The sequence below is a fragment of the Leptosomus discolor genome, chromosome 11 (genome assembly GCF_034619465.1).
Source record: "Leptosomus discolor isolate bLepDis1 chromosome 11, bLepDis1.hap2, whole genome shotgun sequence".
NCBI lineage: Eukaryota > Metazoa > Chordata > Aves > Leptosomiformes > Leptosomidae > Leptosomus > Leptosomus discolor.
Window position 1 is genome coordinate 20,945,199 of NC_141401.1, and position 26,991 is coordinate 20,972,189.

Consider the following 26,991-nt stretch of genomic DNA (forward strand, 5'->3'; position numbering starts at 1 on the left):
GTGTTCTGTCCAGAATCTCCAAGAAAACCATCTTCATATTTATTGGCTTTTCTTGCTTTACAGTTCTGAGTTCTCCTATATTCAACAGATACACACATGCAGGGGAGATACAGTTACCACTGAAAATATATTGAATATATAAATACTGAAAAGGAATCTGTTCAAAAGAATGGGAGTGGTAAAAGTGAGAGGTCGTCTGTTAACGACAGAGCTCTGCCTTTAGCTGTCTCAGTAGCACAACAGTGGAAAGTAGATGCACAATTTGAAGCATACGTTAGACGTGAAGCTACACGTGTTATTGCTCAAGGACGACAAGGTACATGCATGGTCTTGAAGCACACATGCATTTGTACAGGCAACTCTTCGAACTTCACCAGCCTTGAAGGGAGTACATTTTTTGAAAGAGAGGGATGAGAGTCACATGAATTGGTAATCATATTATCTGTGCATGATACTGATTTCACTATAAAATTCGACCAAGGAGAATGCGGCATTCTTTGACCCAGCTGATAAAAGGTCAGAAAGCAATTTTGAATAATAAATGAGACCTGCTGACCTCATGACCCAAGTCTGGCAGGGTCAGCAGCAGCCCTCTCACCAGATGCTGATGGCAGATATACAGATGAAGACAGCTCAACTAATGAGCTTCCTGGATAAGGGTTTTAGATCCAGTGACATTTAAGTGCTATGCAGTACATAAAATAAACTTACAAATAATCTCTGCCATAAAAAATTAAAGTGATATTTACAGGGAGGTGTAACATGACATACTTTAATTCTCACTACAGTGATTATTTTACTGCTTCTCCTAGACGGTCTTTAACCACAAAATATAATACCTGACTAACATTTCCTTTAAGGTCTTTTCTCTTCGCATTTATATGGTTCCCATTCAGAGGATGTACTTCGAAGAGATATACTTTGATAATGCACTTGTTTAGTACCTCATTTAATACAAGTCAACAAAAATTACTTTTAAGATAAGATTTTTTTTTTATTTATTTAAATTGAAGCTAATGTATTCCTTCCTCAGTGAGTAAAAGACAAGCCTAGAACATCTAAGGCCAAGAACGATTTTCTCCTTATCACTTCATCCGCTCAGAAGAGTTATAAAGCAGATGGTTCATGAAGAAGAGAGGTCAGTATACCAGAATTCATTTTCTCACCCAGTTAGATTCCACTGTGCAAATGGCTTAGGCTCACTACTCCATCCCTGAGTTTTGACTTCACTCTGTGCTGGGTCTGGGCTCCACAAACTGCCATCACATTCCTCAGCTATGCTACATTTGCTTGTGTATGAATTTGCAGGAATATATCTACATGTTTACTTATATGCTGCATGAATCAGCAAGTTAAGGCCAAATTTCTAAATACCATTGTGGGAGGTTTTTAAAGATCTGATTTGTATGGAAAGATAACGGCTTGGCTTCTCCTCATATTTAAATACTTCACTGTGAACACAATTAGATATAGGAAATAGAGAAGCTATAGGAACTTTACTACATCTTTTTAAGGTCACTATAATCACTTTTATGGAGGATGTCCTTCAGGTGCTGAAGTCTACAGGCTACTTCACAAACTCTACAGACAAGTTATTGTGCTCTATTCAATTCTGTATTACTTTGCACAAGCTAATTTTAACTTAGATAGCAACTGAACTTGGAAACTTTCAACAGTTGGTGGAGATGGAGAAAAAACGCTGCTCCACTTCATTGAAGGGGAATCTGAGGCATTAGGTATCATGAAGAAACATGTCTTTTAAGCTTTTTAAAGCTTGAACCTTTCAGTTTAGCTGCATGTCTGCATGTTCTTGAATTACGAGAAAGGATAAAGAATAAGTACTTGATTTACTTTTGCCAAAAAATTCATAATTCTGTATACTTCTACAATATTCTTTCCTATTTATCTCCTCTTTAAACTAACCAGCTTTTAAAGTTACACTTATACAGAGGCCTGTTAATTTTTCTTGCCTATCTTTAAGCTCTCCTTTATTTATGCCACATCTTTTCAGAGTCAACAGAAAAGAAAATGACCTCCCTCCAAAAGGCCCCACAATCAATGTACCTAAAAACTTTGTAATATTTGCAATGTTATTTACATTCTTCTTACACCTTTCACAGCAGATCAGCTCTTCTGAGTGCCACTGTACAACTTTTGACTGAAATGTTCCCCCTGACATTTATAGATGGAATTTATCTCTGCAGTGGTGACTGGCATACCACCAGGGATCCTCCTGATCCAGGGGCTGCCAGGAACCATTTAGATCTTTTTAATCGGTGCTGATTAAGGCAAGTCAGATGACTACCTGCAAATTTATCACTGCCTCTACAGCCCTTGTAGCAGCCGATAACTAGGGTAGCTAGCACAAGGGATTGTCTTGGTCACACGTCCTCCCTCTGCACTTGTGAGGACTTTCCAAGGGGAATTACATACTGTCTCTACATAATTTCTCCCAATTTTTCACTGAGTCAAGTGTGTGCCCAGAATACAATTTGGGGACTTCAGTAATGTGTGTAGATAGCAATTAAACTCATCGTTAGTGAACCCAGCTTCTAAATCTTAGTGCATTCATTAAGGAACAGTAACCAGCTCCTGTGCTTTCAGCCTGCATGCAATTGAAATAAAATTTGATTATAAACAGATTATAAAAGTTGCTAAAAAATCTGACTGTAGCTTTGCTTCACGTATTTAAGACAGTGGTAGCTTCCACAAGGGAAAGAATTTCTTACTGCATCAGTAAAATACATTTACTCTTGCTTTGATTTCTTTCCTGCTACTAGATAACGTGTATTTTTAGAAGTCTGCTAGATTTCCTTAAAAACATTACACTCACTCTGCTTTACAACTGACTTGAGCTCTATAGTGGGCAACCAGTGTCTAATATACAGTTACGCTCCTTATTTAAGCCCTTCCCTACTCCCCACTCCTGAACAGGGCCTTGGTAGTCCAAAGGCACATCTCTCTTTGAAAGCAATATATCTGGGATCTTTGGAAAATATACAAGGAAAAAAAAACCCAAACCATCATCTAGTTTATAGCTATGAAAGTACAATTCATTTTGGAAGTCAACAAGAAGTTGTTCACAATAGCTTCATGCCTATTTCCCCCTGACAAGTCCCTACAAGGCTGTGAGGTAGCAGATGAATCTTCTGTGACATAAATCAGCTAGGTTTATGTTAATTGTTTACTGATAGAAGTGTGAAGCAGAACAGTGCAGTCTGGAATTAGATTCACAGTTTGGTGATGTCTCCTAACCAACATCTGAAAATGCTTTAATCAGCAAGAGAGAGAGGAGGAACTCAAGAGATTAACACCTAGTGGGATCACCTACAAGAGAAACTTTTTGACTTTGCCCCAGCAGTAGCAAAAAGTGCATACGACAAAGTGGATCTCACTATGGGCTTGCAAGGGTGTAAGCACGGGAAGGAGAAGTCAGAAAGGTTACTGTACCCAACTGGCACTGTAATAATATGAAATAATTCTCTTACAGAAAACCATTCCCGATAGGTCCTGCACACTAAATTTGTCAAACAAATCTCCTAGCTGTGATCTGATGTACCCTCTGCCCTGAGCCACTGCAGTGACAGCTAATGCATGGTAGGCTGCTGGTGTCCATCACTTGTCCTGCTTTCATGCAGTACAACAACGACGTTCCATTTTATTTTTTTATTCTGCACATTTATGCAGCAACACGGACAATGAGAATTACCCCAATATATGTATTTTTTACTACACCCACCACAGGATCCATTTTTAGTATTACCTCTGTGCTCTAAATGAGGAATGTGTAAATTAGTCCTGTTCACTAAAAATCAACATGCTTTCCAGAGTGTACAATATTTATTCTTCTTAACCTGGAACAGAGTATTCCCAAAAGCAATTAACATGCCTTATGCTCTTTCTTCTTCTCCTACTAAAACCACTACACAGAAAAGTAGAAAACTAGGTCTTCATTTTGGCATGTTTTATCTAACTTTGGGACAAACTGAAGTCTTAGTTGCCAGTTTTTAGCACAATTATGCTTGACAGGAGCCACATTCATAGATGTCAGAACCACATTCTGCCATCTGTGGCTTTTATTTTCTGTTAAGAAGTAATTGCTCATGCTATTTTTCCCCTAAAAAGATTACATTTTACTTTGCTGCTTAATGCATACTACAGCTTTGCAAATCACATGAACTAAACAGCTGAGAATTTAAGTAGAACTTGCACATTATCACAGTGATAAACATGCCGCAGTAATTTCTTTTATTTTAAAGGAACCAACCCAAACATAAGGCTTTTACCTGCATTCTTTATTAGGGCCTTAATTTACTACAACACATTTTACATGCTTTTTTTGTCAAAATTCATCATACGTTCTCAATCGTTAAACTGCACTTAATGTTAGTCTTCCCTTTTGGATTTTGTAAGGCCGTAAGTTGTAAGTGCTAAAAATGTATGAGCTACGCAATTGCCTGTGGAGTTGTGTCCAACTACGAAAACTCTTCTGCCTCCCCATAGTTTACATATTTGTCCCTAAATCCAATTTTTAACCTTTACCAACCTTGAAGTCCTCCTTATATTGTATCAGGAGGGAAGCTCATTTGCAGACAGCTGCAATATGAGTTTCCTTAACCTGCCCTGCCATTGACCTACAACCTGATCTAAAAGAACCACCTTCTTTCAGAGTGAGAAGTTATTCATTTGCTGTAATAGCTCTATTTTGGGCCTCCTCAGCAAAAACAGACAATTGTGTCCAAATAGCGTGAGGTTGTGTGATACCAGCCTTGGTTTATATATACTGAAAAAACCCACAGGAACATTTCACTGAGGACTGGCTCACGAATAAGAGACAATAAAAATTAGATTTAAAAATCGGCTTAATACATACTTTGTTAAAAAAAGTATAGGAAATTTATATTTCTTGTTCATACAGGTTCATTTTAATTTTATTCTTTATACTATGCAGTTTATTCACAGAGTAAAATCTCGTTTTCCAGGGCAGCCTTCAAATGTTACCATTGCCAAACAATAAATGAAAAGAGATAATCAGGGACTATAGAATCGTAATTGTAAATAAATAAAACATTTCTGATGAAAACAATTAGTCACAAGCATTGCAAGTTGAAATTCGGTTTAGTGTTAAAGAGACAGTTTAGAAGCACATGGTACATTTATCACAGCTCCACAGACAAGTTATTGAGCTGTCTGTGAGAAACAGAGCCAAACAGGAAAGCTTTCAGCAGAAAGCAGTGGTTGAGGTCCTTGATTGATAGAGTTAGATGATGCAAAGCTGTCTGATGGCCTTTCTGCAAAATAAAGTGAAGGAACTCAAGGTCTTTCATGACGATCTCTGACCACAGATGAACAGCTACTTTATTAGAGCACAGATTGAGGTTGCACCTTAGTCCATATTCTGCCACTTTTGGATGCACACGGTTAACTTTACCAACAATCCACTGTGTTTAACGTAAATGTCTGCCATCTTTACAGGATTTAAAAGGGACGGCAGATTGCAGCAGTTAAAAGATTCACCTCCTTTCCATTTAACTGCAGTGACTGAAAAGAATATAATCAGTTTTATCACAGGCTTCTCAGTGCAATGATAGGGCTGATTTTTCAGGGAGAAGTGCCTCATTTAAAAGATAGGGGAAAAAAACCCATTGTGCATAACAGCCAAAATGTACCTGCTGTGCTGCTTCCCTCAGAAACAAAGTTATTTACTTTTCCCAAAACGTAATTTCCATCTTCCTAATGACTTAGATGTGGTTCCATTCTTCACTGACATGATGCTACTGATTTCATAAAATACATATTCGCAAAACCTGAGCATTATTACACTGCATTTGCTTTTAGCAGAAATTGAATGCTTGTCTCCATGGTTATGATACCTAGGAACATTCCTTTTAAGCAAAAGAGCCAACACTGCCTGAGCAATGTAAGGCGTTTACAGTCACCTAAACAATCCTGATTTGTGGGGCACTATTAAGTCCAGGTTAAAACCAGTGGCTTCTGTTTACATTAGGAACCGAGGATATATTGTTCTGATTTTTTTAAAGCTGCCTGTGTTTCACACTGACTGAGGCCCCATGTTATTCTCTGATACTAACACAAGTATAGGAGGCTAATCAGATGTTTTTTTCATTGCTTAAATACCTAAACCCTGCTTACAGGAATTCTGGCCCTCTCTCTCCACAAACTTCACTCTGGATACTTCAAAACTAGCACCTAAAACCACATTAACTTCTACAGGGCACTTTCAAATGAAGCCGACCAGTAGTTTTCACTGCTATCCAAGTCAGAACAGTTGGAAAGGAGAAAGAAAAGATTTGCGGCCTAAGGCTATTTATCCTGTAGGCATTGTCACATTGACTGACACTTCTGATTTTAGAAAAGCAAAAAATTCCATGAATAATTTTTCGGAGTATATGAATTTGACTCTGTACCCTATTTCATATTGTATATCTGGCTTATGGGGTTGCTAAAGCAACTTTAAAGCTGTTGCTCTCATTCACTCTCATTAACTCTTCTTTGAAGAAAAACGTGTTTTCAGACATTCAAAGTTCTTTTTCCTTAATCATAGGTGTCTCTCATTGACAAGGCCAAAGAAGTGGCCTGGACTAGATGATCATTGCAGGTCCGTTGTAGGTCCCTTCCAACTGAACTATTCTTGTCTACTGCGTTTTATATTTGAAAGGCTTTCATTCTTTTGGATACTCCAATTTGTGTTGCTCTCGGCGCTAGTGCTCCAGCGTGAGGGTTTAAGTGGGAGCATCCTCACATGAGAGCAAGTCACCGTAAAGCCCAGCAAAATTCTCTCTCCCCAGGAGGCATCTCAGTAAGCAACCAAAGCATCAGTGACTGTAAAAAGCACAGGTCTAACATGGACAGGTTCACATATTCAGGCAATGTCTGAAAGAATTATTCAGCTTTCTAACAGTTTCTGCTCTGCAGTTAAGTGATGAGCCTTACTAATATCAACACATTTCCCCCCCATCTCTTTGATGGCCTTGGTTCTAAAGTCAGGGTTAATCCCTGCTCCCCAAACTCTCTTCCTCAGAATAGCTTTTTCTTTCCATTACCTTAGTTTAATATTTACTTTAGAGGTTATGGAATTCAGTGTCTCAGCTATCAAAGGACAAGAGAAAGGCTGCCTTGAAATTCTGACTTTGGAATGGCTAGTTTTCAAATGCTTTTAAAACTATTTTTACTAGCACTTCACAGTAACTGCACACTTCAAATATGAAAAGTGTGTTTATTTTGGTGTTAGGCCACAATCACCTAACTAGGTCAATGTAATAACTGTGAAACCAGTAACTGATCAAGTAACACAAAGAAGTTGAGACAAAATTAAAAAATAAGAACAGAATAGCTACTGGAATTTAGTGTTCAAAATAAAGTTACTTCAGAAAAACTTTCTGTAATTCTATGAGCTATTTAATCAAAGTGCATGCAGTAGCTATGCTTGCTAGTTAGAAAATGCGTACACAAAAACATGGTCTTTAATGAGAGGCTGTATGAGCACGTTGCAGAGTTTGAATTTGCAGAACTGCCTAGCTCCTTTTTCATGGTTGATATGGCATATAGATACTTTGGCCTAGGTACTCAGCTTTCAACTCCATTATCTTACAACAAAAACATATCCATTTATGCAAGAACGTACACCAGCAGTAGTTTTAAATTATAATGTTTTAAATAGCTCACTTGATATCATTTGGATGGATTCATTCTGATTGATGGCATACATGCTGCAAGTCTTGCAGAATTTCTACACAAAATGACATTTAGAGTATCACAGAAGATTTTTCCTCCTGTATCGTACAAGAGACTCCTCATCACAGTACAACCTGATAAAAAGAAAGATGCACTCAATTGCCTGGTTTAGATACTGGTCCAATGGAGTTGCAAAAAATGAAAATAACTGACTGCTATCAGTAGGGACATGTACTGGGAAATAAAAACAACTTTAAACTGATGGGTTTTGTTTCTCACCACGAAATTTAAAATGAAATTCTAAAGCACTTAAAATAATTTCAAAGTAGCATTTCTCTCTGATTAATATGGGGAACAGTATGTTTTGACATCTTAAAGGCTGAACTATAGAGCGGATTGCATTTTTACATCTTTCTATTGCGTAAGTTCAACCTTAGAATAAAAACCCTTTAAAAACAAAACACCATGTCTGGTTCACATAAATAAAGGTGTTTTAAAAACCTGTATTGACTTTTCCATGTTACTCAGTTTTTCAGATGAATCCAGTTGTTAAATGGTTGTTCTAGTAACTGGCCTGTCATCTGGAAATGTTCTTAGATTGTTTTTTTGACACAATGTCCCTGCAGAAAGTTGGGCAGTGTGACATAAAGAGCACAGGTTTGCCTATCACGCTGATTACTTGATGTTATAGTAAGCAAGCTTAAGTGAACTGTGTGTCTTCAATCTTTCCAATCACTTAGGGATGGGCACCAGAGGATACCATCCATCATCCATGGCCTGAAACATATGGTGCATCAGCAATCTTAGGCTGACCTAAATGATAGTAAAAGCTGCTACGCTGTTCACAATAAGAAATTGTTGTCCGCTGAATTACAGGTTTGTGATTAGATTGCTAACATGGCCAACGTGATGTATAAGTGAAGTGTCCGGGAAAGATATTCCCTAGGATCCTTTGAAGATTAATTTATACCCTTGAAATGTGCACCAATCACAAAATGAAAAAATATGTCAAGATATTTTTCTTGTGAACAAAAAAAGCACTGCAGTGGTAATGGCTATTAATTTATTTTTGGCAGTTTTAGCCAACAGAATTCAATAAACAGGGTTCCTAAAGGTTTTTGTTTTGTTGCAAGGCTTTTATGGCTCGACTGCTGAAAGCACTGAGCACTAAAATAATAACTTTTGTAAGAAGGACAGCTCCCCCCTCACAGGCTACTCTAAAATCTCATCTATAATTGCAAATATCACACAAAGACCGCTGGAAAAATACTGAAAAGTCTTCATTTTGCATTATTATATTCCTATCTAATGGACCTAAAAATATAATACAATTTTAGGAATCTATTTTTAAGATAGCAAATGTACTGTAATATATCTGACCACTCATTCCAGAATTATCAGTCTTGCTTCTCCATAAAGTAGATTATGCTTATCATGTTGTTCACTCAACAAGTTAGGAAAAACGCATCCACATCACACAGTTCAGGTTCAAACTGCAACATCAACTTTGGCAGGACTTGGGGGGTGGGTGGGCAGTGAAGGAAGGGTGGGCAGTTATTCCTGAGCAGCCCTACCCCTTAAAGCCTTTTTAGGTAGTAGAACACAAATGGTGACAGGCATATTTTGAGAGGCACAGTCAAAGAGTGAAAAAGAACACTGCCTTATAATAGCTGTGAGCTATATTAGGGCATAACTAAACAACAACATATGTTCGTGCTGGCCATTCAAAACCCTTCACAAAAACCAGTTTACTCCAGGCTGTGTGAAATTACTCCCTTATAAGATATAGAACTTCAGAGAAGTTGCGAATATGGCTGCTATGTACAGTTATCACGAGAAGACTGGAAACCATGGTGTTGTCTGCCCTGTCTGTCAGTCTATTCCTTTTTGTGATATGCCTTGCTGTCCCTGCACAGGTAAGGTAGATCTGCTTGCTACGTCTATTAGATCAGACCTTCTACTGATGCTTTAGCTTTATTTCTAGTGTGCTTGTCACCGACATAAGTCCTTCACCACACACAAATCCTATTTTAAAACATTCCTAACCATGCAACTAAAGCATTAAATTTCATTCAGAAAAGCATGGGTTTACACACATGATATTTTTTTTACTATACCTTAATATAGTCTATTGCCAGCAGTGTAATTTATATAATACACCATATATCATACCTTGACAGGAATAACAATGGTCACTAGTGAAAGGGGCTCCTTTTGAACTGTCCAAGAGGCACAAACTAATTAAATAACGAATTCTTTCCTGCGGCTTGAAGACGGCCTTAATCTGCTGAGATTATCTGGGACACACCTATTTGGAAGATCTTCCTAATTTATATCAATATGCTACTTTTTCCTGAAAACACAATTTAAAAGCAGTGCCTGCTTAACTTACATAACATTAAAAAACAGATTGCTGCTTCAGTTAAGACAAAGATTTATGTTCATTGTCAGCATTAAACTCTCCAGCCTGGGGAGATGCAAAACCTTGACAGCACTCCATCTCCAAGAGAGACAGAAAATTTGGCCATAGAACATTATCGGTACATAAAACTGAGCAGGCATGGTTTACTTATGTCAGACATACTTTGTTTCTTTCTTTTTAAATTTATTTAAGGAAAAAAGGAAAGGAAAAAGGAAACCCAAAAGCTATCCTGATATAAGGGTGGTAGAGAGGAAAAGAATACACAGACCAGCTATTAATTATTCTACAGAAAATACCTCCTGGATTCAAGTTCCTACTTCACCCTCTTCACTCGGCTATCTGAGCGTCTTCTAGTAGTGCAGCAGGTGATGAGACCAACATCCATCATATGAGAACAACACAGGTACCTGGTCTTTAGGAATTAGTGATAGGTATCTTAAGCATGATACAAGTTGAATTTTTCAAGGAGTGGGGTGGGGAATCTCCTGCTGACACACTTTGAGAAAAAATTTCCTCAGATGTACTGGAAAGGTTTCTGTATCATTAACATTTGAATTCCCATCTTTATTAGTAAGTACCATTGAAGAACTAAAGTATAATACTGAAGCAAGACAGAGTGCTTAGTGGATCTTTGGGCCTTAAAATAAAGCATATGCTGAAACATGAAATGTGAACCAGGCATGAGAGGGAAAATACGGAACAATATACTTATTAAATTTCAGAATTTGGAAGTAATCTTGTGCTGATTAGTTTTATGTACCATCCAAATATGAAACATTATTTCTGCTAATAATACTTATCTGCTCTGAAACAACGAGCTCATTTTCATATAAAAAGCAAACTAGTTTCTGGATTACATATGAGACATGAAATACAAATGGATGCACTAAGACTTCTGAAAATGTGTGAAGGTGCAGAAGTGCACGCAGAGCTGAACAAATTCTCCATCCTGAAATTTTAACAGTTCTGTTGATAAATGTTCTACATAGTGATGGATATACATGTACCTCCAGCTGGTTCAATATTTTCCTGGTAAGCTTGATAGGTAAGAAAGGCTTCCGCTGAGTTATTTCCATTTTTTCTTTGCCGAGACAGCTCTCTGGTTATTAGAGACAAGCACTGTTCAGTTGTGTTGCTCTGCTAGGTGAGTGTTAGCTATATAATATCAATACTAATAATGAAAACTTCCATAAATAAAGTAGTTCTACCATGTTTTTTTCATAAAATGCATAATGGAAAATTTCTATCTTACTGGAAATTATTAGCAATAGTTTGAAGTCATTTCTTTCTGCAAAGAAAGTATTGTTTTTAAACCAAAAAATACTATTAAAGCATCTAACTTGTCCTACTGCCAGATAATTATTGTATTACTGTTTAGTTCAACGTTTGAGTTGACTTAATTTTATAGTTTCCTTTCATATAAGTGAGGGGACTCAGATATTCTCAAATTCAAGGACAGGAACATTTCAAATACATCTCAAATAGGTTCATAAACCAATTCTGTATCTTCTAAAAGATTAAAAAATAGAAGATTCAAAATTGGGAGCTACCTTGCTTCACATATCCTAAAAAATAAATTTAATAGATGCTGTTCCAATCACAAGACTAATCAAAGCATGGGAAAAACGGTTAACTGCACTCTACAGATTGGTCTGGCTTCCCAACAGCCCAAGACAACACAAGCCATAGCTAACTGCAATCAAATCCTCTCAGCAAGATTTTATTCCTCACAATAAGCAAAAGCCAGGCAACAGAGCCCAAAGAAAAATATACTAACAAACTCTTGCAAACCTTTTTCAACCAGGGCAGCAATATAATCACATAATATGGAGAAGAAAACTCTTCTACCTGGGGATCCTCTTCTTTATCCATCCTTTCCTGAACCACTCCTTTCTCAGAAAGGCATCCAGGTCTCCAGTGCTTCTAGGGTAAGAGCTATTTGAGTCTATCCCGACCTTCGTGCACCCGTAAACATTGTACATGAACATCAAACAGCAAAGAAATTTTATAGGAAGAAATGAATAAAAGTAGTATCAGGAGGGTGGAGATTACGGAACATCAACAGAGCCCAGAAAAATTATATATGGGGGGTTATTATAAATACAAGAAAGGTTTTCTGACAGTGTTGTTCTGCTCTGTGGCTATTTGCACAGGGCTAAGTTTCAGTACCAATAATGGACTATACACAGACGTGCTTCCCCCAGCCCCAGTCTGCTTCTCATAATAGACCCATAATTGAGAATCTTCAGCTTTGCAAGAATTATTAGCACAACAAATTCTAGAGAAGTGTTACACTTAGAACTAAAGTATTCTTTTTGTGTTGTTTTATTCACAAGTTTTTTACAGAAGCTGGGTGAGTGGAAGAAGGACAAATAAAGAGTGAAGTAGGGAAATACCATTCAGGCCTATGAGTTACTTCACCATGTGGACAATGGACAGGAGAGACTCTGAGCAGTTGATATCCTGCATAGTGCTAAGTTAAAACAGGGGAAAGACAAATTTCAAAATGTAACCTAAACAGGGGGATACAACAATAGGTTTTGTTCTCACTACCTTTTTCGATCAAATACAGACTTACGTTATACGGACACAGCTTGATTTAAAAAAAAAGCATGACACACAAGAAATTAAAACATTACATTGTGACTTACACACTCATTTTCCACGGTATGTTTACATCTCTTCCAGTTCTAAGGGAACACCAGGAGGCTTATTTGACCCATGGCTCTGTATGCCAAATTAAGTCATAAAAAACCCAGGGTTCCAACTTACAAATTCTATGCTGTTTGCAAGCCCGAACATTCTGGCTAACAACAATACAGGCAAGGAGACATTCAGAATAAGGAAGAGGTTGCTCTTCAAAAAAAAAAAAAATCCCCCCAAAAAAACAAAACCAGAAGGTGACAGAGGAGAGCAGGCTTGCTCCAAAAAAGCTGGGGACACTGCTTTAAATGTGGAGTTTGCAAACTTGCAAATGAACATCTAAATAAACTATAGAGACTAAAAATGATAATTTTACATGCTTGTATTAACAGCCCAAAAAAGTTGTTTCCTTTTAAAGATCTAAATAGAAGGTATATCAGAGATTCTTCCCATTCCGTAAATACTGATAAAAGCACACAAAAACCAAAATGGTGCAAACTACATCATGTATTTGAATTTGGAATACATGTCATCCTTACTGCCTCCTTGCCCAGTGAATCCTATCCTTCCTAATGTTTTGGAGGAGTCTGAGATGGCGCCTGTACAATTTGATTTGTGTAAAAATACACACCAAATCTGATTTTTGCTACATTAAGGAGTTCTCTGGTAAAATATATGATGCATGGAACAAAATAAGCTGTAGTTCTAGAATGAGTCTTTAAGCTTACTTCCTTTAGTACTTGACCACTAATATTAAAGACTACTAGATCAAAATACAGTTTTAATTGGATATATAGGACATGATACAGTGGTATAGCTAAACCACAGGTTAGATGCTAAAATACAACATTGATTTGTATTCTTTTACTGGAAATATTTGTAATATGAAACTAGGATGTAATACACTCATTTTTAATACATATTCAGTCCATGGGAAAGCTACTGCTGTCACCAGCTTACACTCCAAGTCCATTCATCAAGCAAATGCTAGATTAATTGGTTTGCTGTTTCAACAGACTAAAATGAGATTACAGATGAATCTAATTCTCATCAATAGTGATGAAATGTTGATTATACAATTATTTCTTACAGTGCTTATTGCTAATACACACACACAAAACTGGCATGGCGGAAATTTTTTTTTAAAACAGCCTGAAGTAAGTCTAATAGTTCAGCGAATTTTGTTATGTGTATGAACTTGTCCAGGAGCACAAAACTTTAGTTCCATCTAAAAACCTTCCTGTTCCTGTTGGCTGAAATGTTTGCACTAATAAGAACAACAGATTGGACAGAGAAAGGAAATTTCATTTTGGAGATAATTTTTAACGTTCTTGTTTCTCAGGGAAAAAGAAGAAGAGCAAGATGAGAACGTAAAGGAATAAAACAGCCTGGAAGAATCCAGGTGGAAGATGTAACATGCCAGACAGGAAGATATCTGAAGCAAAGACAAACCAGTTGCAAAGTAACAACTACAAGAAAATATAACCGTAATGTTTGGTTCAGCTGTCGCTCTAAAACTAAAACTAAAGTTTGGAAATACTTCAAAGCAGAAAGACTACATAGGAAGCGGGACAGTTGATCAATTGCATTTGAAATACTCATGTTTTAATCACAGATACTGTGAGGCTCAGAAGGACATTTCAGTTCATGCATTTTGGAGGATCCATGTATGAAAAGAATTCCTGAAGTGTAAACATTCTTGACAACAAACAGTCTTGACATTCCTTCATGTCAACTTTCTCACTCATTTTTACCAAAACCTAGGCTTACCTCATGACAATAGTAGCCTGATTCAGATTCCAACTCACATGAACAGGACTCTACTTTGACCTAACCAGATCAGCTCTCATTACATTTTGCAAGCAGCATTTTCATACAAACTAGAAATGTTGTGCTTGAAAAGAATTTAGGGTGGCTTCATATACATGTAATTTAATCACTACTATGTGCAATCTATTAGTCCTGTTGCACTTTTTGGCCAGTGGAAACACAAGCTCTGGAAATATATTCTAGACCTTCATATGCTAAACTGAAGATACTTAACCTCAATACCCTTGAAAAACCAAACTAGTCTGAGAAAGCAGCAGGTTTCTCTAAAGCAATAAAGTCTTGAAACAGCCTGTATAGGGTATATCACCTCAGGTTTCTTCAAATATCTGCATGTTAAAAAAAAAACACAAACCCAACCAGTAAGATTTGTGAGTTTAACAAATAAATTATAAAAACTAACTCAAACCCTTCACTTGATTTCCTTTAGGATGTCTGTCATAATGAAAGATGCTTCTTACTGTCTTTGGTTTTCTTTCAGACAACTAAATTGTCTTTCTTCTTTCATGTGATTTGAATGTGATAAAAAGGAGCATTTTCTCCTGTGCTCTTCAAAACCCATGCTTCTAGGAGATGTGGATTCTTAACTGCTTGTCTATTTTATTATATCTTTTCTCAATTTCCTTCAATCCAAAATCATGCACACTATAAAAATTTCCTCATTTTCTACTTCCAACTAATCTCAATAGCCTTTTTCGTACCAGAAATGGGATCAAATTCTATTCTTGATTTTTTTTCTTTTTATCAGCAACCAGTTTTCTGGTTGTGATTTCTGTTGGAAAACTGGAAACCTTTTGTACATGTTCACATTGCCATGCTTCTATTTAATTTTTTTCTTCTCCATTTTCCTAGACTTTTTTCTTTTTACCTCCGGTTCCTTCGTACCCCATTCTCCTCTTTTCTTTAGCCTTTTCTGTTGTTTATCAGAAATCCTCCCATGGGTTTCTCCTCCTCCCCTCCCTGACTTCATCCCCGCTAGTACGAGTAGCCAATCCACAAGAGAAGAGAGATTTCCTGAGAGCTACACTGATAGTTTTCATTTTGTGGTTGTATGGATTTCTAGGACTCCAGCACATTTTGCCCAGACACCTTTCTCCAGATTTTGCCCCATTCCTTCATCCTTGTTGGATATGGAATGCAGGCACAGCAAGGCGAGCAGTTTCAAAGACTGAGTACATCACATACACCACAAGCCCAAATCCAAACTTAAACTAACACAGTAAGGGAAATGTAAGGATATGGGTACAAATGTACCTTTATCTGAACGTAAAGTGTTAAGCCAGAAATTGGTTCCTCAGATGTTGTTCAAGTTGTCTGGGCATGTAGCATTTCACCAGAACACAAACAGTACAAATTATATTAACGTGACTACAGTAAATAAGAGTATCAACGCATTTTACACCCCTAAAAGTTATTTCCCCAGTAATCAGGCAACCAAGGACAAGTTATCACTGAAATGCTATGCAATCTTTGTGATATCAATGGTCCAAACAGACTAATGCTCAGTCAGGAGTGTCTCCTGGGTCTTTTTTGTTTGTTTCAATACAGAGTCAGAATGCATACTTAGACTAATATGAAAAGGCAGTAGGTTGTAACAAGATGACAAAATGAAAGAAACTATCAGGCACAGAACAGCCTTTCTCCTTCTCTGCACTTCCTTGACAAAACCTTAAGACTTTGCAGGCACCAAGAAGATCCATTTGCTATACAGAAAGACACAGTCACAGAATGGCTTCCTAGGAGTCGACATATAAAAAGTTGTCTGCAACTGGAGAGATTTCTGAAACCCAGACAATAGAAGTGTTTGAAATCCTCTGCTGCAGGTCACTATACTTTTCTAGTGAACAGAAGCTGTTATATCCCGCCTTTCATTGATTTACCATTACTGAATGGATTCCTCATTTTAAGAAAACATATTGTTATATTCTAGATAAGTCTTTGACAATTCTTTACACTAACCTATGGAATTCAATTGCCACCATTAATTTCACTCTGGTATTTATCAGCAGGAGCTTTTTTCCTGCAAGAACCAATTTATTTAATTGAATGGTTTAAAGAGCTCCAAAACCACATACAAAAGATGAGGTTATAGCTAATAGCTTTCAAATATACTTAAAAGCCTGAATCATTAACAGTTTCTTAAACTACAAATTTTTAAATGCAAACCAGAATTTATTGCAATCTAGTCTTAGTGGTGTGATTTTTCATATTTAAAATTTTCACAAGTATAAGAGGCAGTTAAAATAATATTCTGCATTTAGGAATAAAGTCTGTACTTCATGCTTTTCTTTCACTTTTCCAGTTTTTGACACTCCTGGAATATCACATACATCAGTTCCTCAATTTAATATCCAAGCATGAGCTTCTTAAACACGTTTATCCTCACGATTTTCTTAAAAGGTAAATAAATCCAGCACTTCGCATTTTACAAAAACTTGAGGCACACAATTCCAGAAGAACTTGTATGCTATAACGCTGTTTCAGGTAGAAAAGTTTTGGTTCCCTATGCATTAGAATATATAGGTATCCAAGAATGCCACATAGGAAACTCTTTCAGCGCAGCAGCTAAAAGGAGATCACAGTCCTATACACAACTGGAGGTCAAGGAACCCCATTTCTAACTCTTACTCTTGCAAGTATTTTGAGATTTCCATGTAGATGACTCCATGCAGAATGCCTTGAGGATAGGCAATAAATACTGTTGAAGACAGGGTTAAAATCGACTACAGGAAGGACTATCCAGTTTCTCCATAACCAGTCGCTTGGCTGTCATATGAGAACAGTGGTATTGCCACCATTTTTGCTCCAATCAAAGAAGTTCTGCACATGGCTGGGTAGGGACTAGAGATGTATGTCATAAGATCAAATGCTACAAACGAAAAATGAACAAGGAATGCCAGCAAACTTAGTTCCTCTTGGTTTATGAAAATAAAAGTGGATAAACAGATTTTTAAGCTCTGACTCAGATAGCAGTGGAAAACAATATCACACCGACAACCTCTTCAATGATACCATTAACCTGAGATTATCAGTGTTTAGGAAAAAGGCAAGAAGGGATAAACTGCAATGTACTTTCAGAATTATGATGAATGTCAAAAAAATTAGGGAAAACCTCTGCTTCTTTGAAGAACTGAAGTAAAGCTTGCAGAAATCAACGGCGAGTTTGCTATCAATATGTTTGGAACAGGTCCAAAGTGATTATCTCGGGCATTAACATAAAGAAATTGCAATTGTTTGCATTTATATCTCCTTTTAGCAACAATGGGAGAATGTACTAGGACAGAACATGGTTAACCCTTTCTCTGGCATGCTTTACGTGAATGGCTTTTTTAATTCCTTGACTTTGTTTACGGAAAAAATATATTATGGGTTTGGTGTGGTGGTTGTTTTTTTTTTTTAATCAATTAACAAGCAATTCTGTCTGTAAGGAACCACAGACTAAAATATGGCATTTTAAATTATTCAGCAAGTGAACCTCTTGTCTAAACGTTACCACCCTTAAACATTATGTAAAGATGCAGGAGCTTTCTGAAGAGACAACTCTATAATATACTATAAACTTTAAAGATAATAAAAACTGAAGGTCAAATCCTGAAAGTTCTGTCTGACTTTTTAAAGAAAACTTCTATTGACTTCAGCGGAAACTTGTTGAATTAAACATCTCCAGCTCAATTCTGTTAATTCCAATTAAACAAAAATGTAATACAATACAACGATGATGGCAACCAAGATTCAGATACTTTTATTTTGGGTCAGAGTGCATGATCCTAGTCTTGAATTCTGACTTAAAAACCTGAAACAATATTTAACCTTTACCTCGATGTTGCACAAGACGACAGTTACTGTACAACCCACAAATACAGAGTATTTAATAAGATATGACATACCTATCAGATGAACAACTAAAACCAGACATAATTACTTGTCTTAGCAATTACACTGGTTGCAGACTTTGTCCTGGATGGGTTTTTAATAATTTCTGCATATCATGACATGCCACAGACACTTTTACTTTCTAGCATCTTAGAAATCACAAAAAAGAACTTGTTCATTTCTGAATAAACCCATCAAGGTTTGCAGTGCCTATTAGAAAACTACAGAAACCAAAACAAAAATATTTGTGCTATTTACATACTGTGATAAATAATGCAACGAGCTAAAACATGAATGGAAATGAGAGTAAAATGAAAGCTAGTATGATATTTAATACTTAGAGCGTATCATCTCTTTCCTAGTCTTCCTGTATGTTTTTTATCTATTCCAGAATACATTCAATTGCTGAACAATGATATGTTAAAATCCACTCTGCTTTGTAGGATATATTTATGTAGGTCAGACCATGAAGTATGAAAAAAGGCCTAGTCAGTATAAATGCATAGGAACACTGTGCTCATTCTAGCAAAGCAATTTTCTAGTTGTTTATTGAATAACCTCCAAATAATTGAGTTAAGAACAAAATGACAGTAAAAATCTTTTACTAGACATATAAGCAATCAAATCCCCCTTTCAGATAGCGGAAAGCTGTCATAACCCCCCTGAATTCATAACTTGTGTAAGCATTAATAATTAGAATTAAACAACATGTACCTACTAGCCTGTTGTAATCACTCCAGCACTCTTTACATAAAAAATGTTTTTTCATCTACTATAAGTTTTGAAACAAACCAAAATACCTAAACACATCTGGAGTTTGCAGATATCTGCATTTGTGACTTTCAGAGAGTTCCATTTTTGTTGTAACCACATTGAAATACAACCTGATAATTCAGGAAATTTGAAGTCAAAACTGTATACGAACTTTACAGCTGGGGGATATTTTAGTTACAACGCATCTTGTCCCAAATCACACAAAAAAATAAAAGAATTCCAAGTAATCTTGAGTGTAAGCAGATTATAAACTCATCTATGACAATTATTCAAAACATTTTGAGTTTCACTGTATTCCAACAGTCTAAATCATAGAGACACGGTTTTGTTTCATGGTCTGAAGCAAGTATCACTGATGATTTTTAGTACCCTGGAACAAGCAGATAGGTAACAAATTTTCATGACAGACACACACACTCGAGATTATAAATTATAGTTTCTCAAGAGAAGGCTCACTAATAAGATTGGATCTAAAATTTAAGTCACTTAATTTTAAGACTCAGCTAATGGCTAAAAAAAAAAGTTTACCTTCATAACATAAATCCAGATTCAATCTTTTTTACCATAAACATTAGCACTATTGTAAAGTTGCAAAGAGTAAGCTTCTTGTAAAATTAAATTATCTGATTGTAAAATGCATTTGATATCTCCTTGCAGGGAGGTTATTTCTAAAAGAAAAATAAAATATTCTGTATTACATTATGAAGTTATAAAATTCAAGCAATTAATTTTTAGTGCTGTGTAAGTTCTGATGTTATTGAAAAGATAAATTTGTAAAACTTCTTTTCAATATGATTTACTGATTCTCTTTCAAACACACTGCTTGCTTTATTTGCAAATGTATTTACAATACCGGAACTATCATACCATCAAAGAAACTTTACCTTTTCTTCTTTAGTGTTCAGAGCTGATGAGGGAGCGTGAAAGTCCTTTAACTCCCTTACAATCAGGCGAGAATACTCATCGCCTGATAAGGTCAGAAATAGGCCATTTGGCTTGTCTTACACAGAAATTATGTATTATGAACTCATACTCCTAACAGGTTCTGAGTACTAGGGAAAGATCTTCTAAAAGAATATACCAATAAATTTCCACCTGCATTGCAAAGAAAGATTTTTAATGTATTGCAGATCCCTCTCCTCAATCTTTGGCAGTGTCCAGAACTTACCATTTCCATTCTCTACTAAGGTCATTGGCTCTTTGCAGATTGCCGTCTTTCTCCAGGTAGTCACAGCCCTTTGAACTTCTGCCAGCAGCACCGCTTGCATTGCCTCAATCATCTGTCATAAATGCAAATTATTATTGGATGATATCAGTACTTCAATTATTTATCTAAGCATTTGACAATTTTAACTAACTACTACAAAGTTTTAAAACTGTTCCTGTGAATATCATTAGAAAGTCAACACTTCCCAGTATCTTTCAGACAGTGACAATCATGTGTGTCTACATACGTACTGAGAAATGTTAACTGGACAGCAGTAAAACAGTGCAAGTTGTTGATTGTGACTACTTCCCGCTAATTAAATATTAATTTCCTTTAATCTTAAGATTAGAATCAGTTGTCTACTGCCTCCTTGATTTCAAGGGGTCAAGACAATACATGTTAGTAAAGCACACGGTGACAACAGCTAACAACAAATATCTTCATTTTTTTTCTGACGTGTGCAAAAATGCCTCACAGACTGAATAAGGACGTTGTATTTTGACTTTTTTAGAATTTTTGGTGTCTAGTATCTCTCTGAAAAGCTTCAACAATGTTCTGTTATTAGTGGTGATGCTCTATTCCTCTAGCTCAAACATGATACTATTGTATTTTTTGTCTAATAGAAAGAAAAATACCATTCCTCAAACTCCTCTTATTCCAAAAGGAACATCTGCTGGAGTAACGAACAGCCTATAAATGGCGCTTGCAATAGCTGTTGCACCACAGACAGGTGTTAAGACGGTATGATAGACTTAGTACTTTCCTTCTCTTTACATTAGCAGAGATGCCTCAGGAGAACTGAGAAAGTTTAAGACCTAAGATGTTTATAAGGCACATGAAGACCTCACACAGTGGGCCCAAACTTTTGCCGTTGTTACTCAGTCTAAGTTTCAGCATGGTGCAGATGGCAGCATGCATACCTTCTCTTCATTTGGCATTTCCTCCAGAAAAGAAATACATTTTTTCCCCCTCAGGTATTAATTCTCAAGTACAAGAAATTGCCTGAAAGACATAGAGAATCTAAAGTTTCCAGGACAGTGTACTTCACCTAAACTTAAATATTAATTTGAACTGAATATGAAATATTAAGTTAAATATGTTGATATATCAAACATGTTATGTTTATATGATATTTGTATTACAAACAATCTATTAAAATTATTTATGTTTAATATGAATTGAATTTGATATGCAGGCTCCCTCAAATTTGCTGGAAGAGAGACAGTTTCATCTCACTAATCAAGTAGGGTGAATTTGTGGGCTGTCCTCAATCACATTTCTAGCTGCCCTTGTAAATTCAAATCATTAAGCAGAACAAAGGCTGTAGGTGTCCTTGGTGACAAAATCCTTTATTGTAGACAAGTGTACCATAGTCAGGCCCACGGTGTCAAAGTTCACAGCAAGTGAACCCAGCCCTATGTGTTTTAACACAGCACGAACCTTCGTCTTGTTATAAAAGCGCTTTATTTTACCAACAGCAGTTTTCTGTTCCTCACATCCATACAAACCCCAGCTTTGGGATTACAGATCCTGACTTTACAGCAGACTCTTGCAATATATCCACCGTAATTAAGAGAGAGAAGGCAACACAGACATGTTGTCATTGTCCTGGGAAAATTTTTTTACAAAAAAAAATTCTTAAAGGCACACAAGAGAACTGCACACATTATGTGTTTTTCATGGTGTTCTGATCTGCTTAGAACCTGTCATTAATCTGGATTAGATATTCATTACGTGCACCATTGCTGTGTATTCCAGCCAGGCGGCATTTGTAATATGTTATTTCCCCATACATCTTCAAATGAAATAAAAAACTGCAGCAAATGGCACAACATGATATTGTAGAGGCACCTGTACGTCTCTGCATGCTACTTGTCTACAACTTTGTTGAATTTGCATTTCCACAGTGCTCAGTGTAGTTTTGTCCTTTCACTGCATCTTCCCCAAGGATTCATGTACCTCATCTATCATTATCATCAAGTTTAAGACTCTCTAGAAGCTTTGCTTGTTTCTAACAGAAAACAAATCTACTTGAGCACCTTCCATTTTCTTTGATAGTTTCCACGTCATCTTTAGCGTCTTTCTAGATCTTGTTGGCTACTAATACATGTGCTCATTTTTCCCCAATAATTGTAACCACTGTTGTAAGTACTACCTGATTTTTAATTGGGAGTGTGAAATATTATGCCTCAGAAAGTATAAATAGCCTATGTGCAGCTATAAATACAGATATTAAGGAGAGAAAAGTAAGTCTAACAAGAACTAACTTCACTTAATGAGATTTAAAAAGCTCTTAGAGCATGAAAAAAGGAAGCAAATTATTTCCTATCGTAGTCGTCATCCTGAAATGCCTGAATAAATATATACAGAGAAGTCATTTCAACATCTGTCATTTGAAGACTAAGGAGCTAGGAAGAGCAAGGAAATAATTATCAAAGAAATCCTTCTGCTGGAAAAAAAATATCCTTATATGGATATCCTTATATGGATATGGTTTCCTGTCAACCACAGGAAAAACATTTTGATTGCACTGCAGTTTGACTATTCTGATAACATTTTTTTTTTAAGTTTTATTTTAATGTTCACCCTTTTTTTTAATTAAAATATGACCAAATACCTATCACAGATATAAATGAGGAACAGGTTATTTTAAATGTAGAGTAAGAACAATTAAGGCTATAAATGCAACCACTGTTTCCTCATATTAAATGTTTCAGGGCAAGCTTTTTTTTTTTCCTATCTATATGAAAAGACAAGCAGAGTTAAGTAATTTCTGGGCGGGATGAGAGTGTGGCACAAGCTATATTTTATCTGAAAGAACAGCAAAATGCATGAAGATGACCTTTCCTTTAAAATCACCTGTGGAAAAAAATCCTAGAAAATTATTTTAAATATACACACATTTTTTAAAATTTAAGACAGAAAAAGACCTCCCTCAGTCCTTCAATCTCAACAAGTCAGTAGACCCCTGATCAATCATTTGCAGCAGGTTTTTTTCAGTTTCCTTTGCACAGAATCTGTTACAGCACTGTAAGGAGATGAGGAATCAATAAATGGCAGGTCCTTTGGGTCATGTCTGAGAGTCAGTATCCTCCGCTGAAGATAAAAAGTTTTTAAAAGCTAGGTAACTAGCGATGTTTTAGGTAAATGTACACGAGCGCTTAATCAGGCCGCTCAGGATTGATAAATTGGCCATGAATCTGTGTTTGTATAAAGAAAGGTTTAACAAAGCCACCCTACCATCAACCAGAACTATAATTTTGTATAAATCATGTGTGCTGAGTACCCACACCTAATCGCCAACATCACAAATTATTTTGAATGTTAAAACATTCACCATTCATGACAGTCTGGCTGCAAAAACCCCAAAATCTGCACTGCAGAGCAGGTTAACAAAGCTTGTTGAAACTACAAAGCTGTGTCTGAATAATGTTAAAACTTCAGAAGCACTGGCAGCGTGGTATTTGCAGTATATGACAATTTCAGTGTCTTAAATTTTAAAGTCTTTTCAGGTGAAAAAAGTGTGAGGCAGCTTATTCCACACCTTATCTTCCTGCACACTACCCTCCCATGGTAGATAAGACCATTATCATTGTATAAACTGATCAGTAACTAAATTAATTGGAAAATACAAATACATAGATCTCATATAATTAGCTATACTACAAATACAAGTTTCATGGCTATGCAACTCTACTCTTTAGTTCCAGCAGCTGACCAGGTCAGCAAGAGATTATATGGAGTTCACATGACAATCGCAACTATTGAAACAGAGGTCCTGTAATTGGTTGGTTTTTTTTACATTAAAACAACTTTAAAAAGGAAAAATCTGATTGCAAGAAAAGGGGACAGTTTGTGAGGGAAGAAGGATGCTGAAATAACATGGAAGATGTGCAGACAGCGGAGATATAAACAACAGATGAGCTCAAGGTAAAATGTTGAATTCAACTGAATGTGAGTATCTGCAGAAACCTTTGCTGCCTGTCTATAGAACAGGAAACCATCACTGCAGTACCCCTGCAAACCTCTGCTCTGGAAAATATTCTTTGTACATGAAACGCTGCACAGAGTTGCATTCGATTTTAAAAGTAACATAATACACTTGTAATAGGTATTTCCCTTTTCTGGAGTAAAATCCCTTGTGGTCATTGTATACCGTCTTGAGTTTTGTTCTCCTGAACATTAACTCACTCAAGCAACCACACAACTTGATTTAAATGCATATCTCCAAAATGAAAAATGGTCTCTAGATTTCACTGTTCAGACTATTTCACAGTTACCTGCCAGCTCTCAAGAAAGAGTAATTTATCTCTCAAGGTGTAAGATTCTTCACTAACAACAGGCATGAGCTTCATCTGACCCGGCCTGGGAACACATAACTTTTGTAATTCTTGAAGAGTGTTCTAATGAGTATTATTTATCCCTTCAAGATGACGTTTTCCATTTCTTCTATAACAATATGCTGGTACATGACACTGCCCTTATTTTGGCCTTATTTTCCTGGAGCGTGAAATGGCGTTTATAATGTAAGTTACGTCTGGTTGTTAGAGAACAGGTAACTCATTTTTTAAACACGTGCTATGAACAAGATCACCTAGATTAAAGATTAGTAGGACCATTACTTTCCCACATCTAAACATGCACTTTAAGGCAAAATAGTTTAATGAGTAGCGTACTTCATACTGAAATAATCATCTGCTTTCCATAGATCCGAATGACATGATTTGTGTAATAATTTCACCATAAATTCGTAACTATTAGTCACATTACAGATTCCAAATACTAAATTACAGCTAATATTACTTAAGGATTACATTGCAATGACTGACACAGGTTATTTCCTACCTTTATAGGTTGGTCACTCCAACAACAAATGAGCTTCAGTAATGAAACACTCCCAAAGTCTGGGGGACGATATCTACTTTCACCTGAAAAACACATACATAACTTATGAATTTACAATATACATAGAAGTACACAAATAGAAAGATATTTAATGTTTTTAATTCTTCACTTCTGCAACATACTTGAAAAGATCTGAAAAAGCGCAGTTTCTTAGAATACGCTTTCATATGATACAATAAGCACAAAGTGCTCACACAATGTATTGTTTGAACATTTATTCTTATCCTCAAACAGATTTTTTTTTTTTCCCAAACAGAGGTCTGATATCCCACAGAGTATGTTTTCATCAATTTTCTAAAGATATTGAGAACACTTTCCAATTTGTACTACATAACTATTGATTTTACTGTGTGAATTCTAAAACTACTTGAATACGTGTTTCTTTACCTTCAAAACAGTAGCATCAGCTATGCAAAAATATATTCAATGACATTTTGTACAGTTACAGTTCTGCCTGATTTACTTTTCTGCTACAGGGCAACAACATTGGAGTGCAGTCAAGATGTCGCATAGCCAGTGACTCACTGGTTATTCTTGCAGTTAAGAAAGATGTCACATTTATGGATTTGCATGTGAGTTTTATTACTACCCATCCCAATTTTTCAGACTATTTCCAAAGCAAGGCACAGTTTGAACCGGCAGCTGTGCTGGTTTAGTCAACTTCTTCCTCATTTGGACTTCAACAGACAAATGTGACATCTCAGTACTTTACTGCAATTTTTGTGGCCAGAATTAAGTTGGGAAAATCGGTTCTATAATCCTTCGAATCCACACAAGGATCTCTGATTGCCAGTAAGGTACAACGTCTTGAGAATACGAAACTGAATTGTAAGTAGCAACTGTGTGTGTCCCAGTAACACCAAATTCACGAGTACCATGACAACACAATGCATAGGCATTCGCTTAAGTGTTGGATTCCTGCAGCAGACTGGGGTTGGATAAAATCATGTAAGTACCTGCATATTGCAAAGCAAACGGGGTACATCAGTGTACTCTGAATGGGGGAAGTATGCTGTTCAGTAAGTGACTGTATAAATGGAACTATGTCAATATCTAATATAATACATAAATATGTGTAAAAGCACATGCAAGTATGATCAAACAAAGAAGAATGAAAAAGGAAAGAGCAAAAAAGAACACTAGAACATTTAATATCATTTCACAGAAAGACAGGGAAAGAGCAAGTATTTTATCCTCTAACTCTGACGGCTGACACGGCCTGCACTGTAACACAAAATGTAAAGGCTAACATGAAAACATAAAAAGGGATGACAAAACGAGAGAGGCAGAACTGATCACAGGAAGGTAAACCTCTCCTTCTCATGTTTTAATCTGGATTTTATCTGATTTCTTTATATATCAGGATGAATTTCGCTTTTTTTCCTTTTTACACTATTTTGGAAACTTTGCTGTGTCAAAGCTCAATGTTGTTATTTCAAACCTCCCCCGCCTCTGACTTACAAGTATTTTCTTTAATACAAACCTGCCGAGTCTGCAGTTACATTCCCCCTGTTGGACAGAACCAGCTCTCCAAAATCTTGGATGTGAGGAAAGACTCAAGCAATGCTGATTTGAACTAACAGCTTTTTTAGTTTTTACTGACTCAAGAGCTGACCCGAGGCTACTCTGGTCTAAACACAACAGC

At 36.4% G+C, this 26,991-nt stretch overlaps 1 protein-coding gene across 1 annotated transcript in view; it reads right to left on the minus strand.

The window, feature by feature from the left end:
- Positions 1-26,991, minus strand: part of WDR72 (WD repeat domain 72) — a 109,304-nt gene that overhangs the window by 21,472 nt on the left and 60,841 nt on the right. The window contains exons 16-17 of the mRNA XM_009948463.2: positions 25,287-25,369; positions 20,403-20,514 (exon numbers count right to left, since the gene is read on the minus strand). Coding sequence (XP_009946765.2) covers positions 20,403-20,514; positions 25,287-25,369 — 195 coding nt within the window. The remainder of the gene's footprint in view (positions 1-20,402; positions 20,515-25,286; positions 25,370-26,991) is intronic.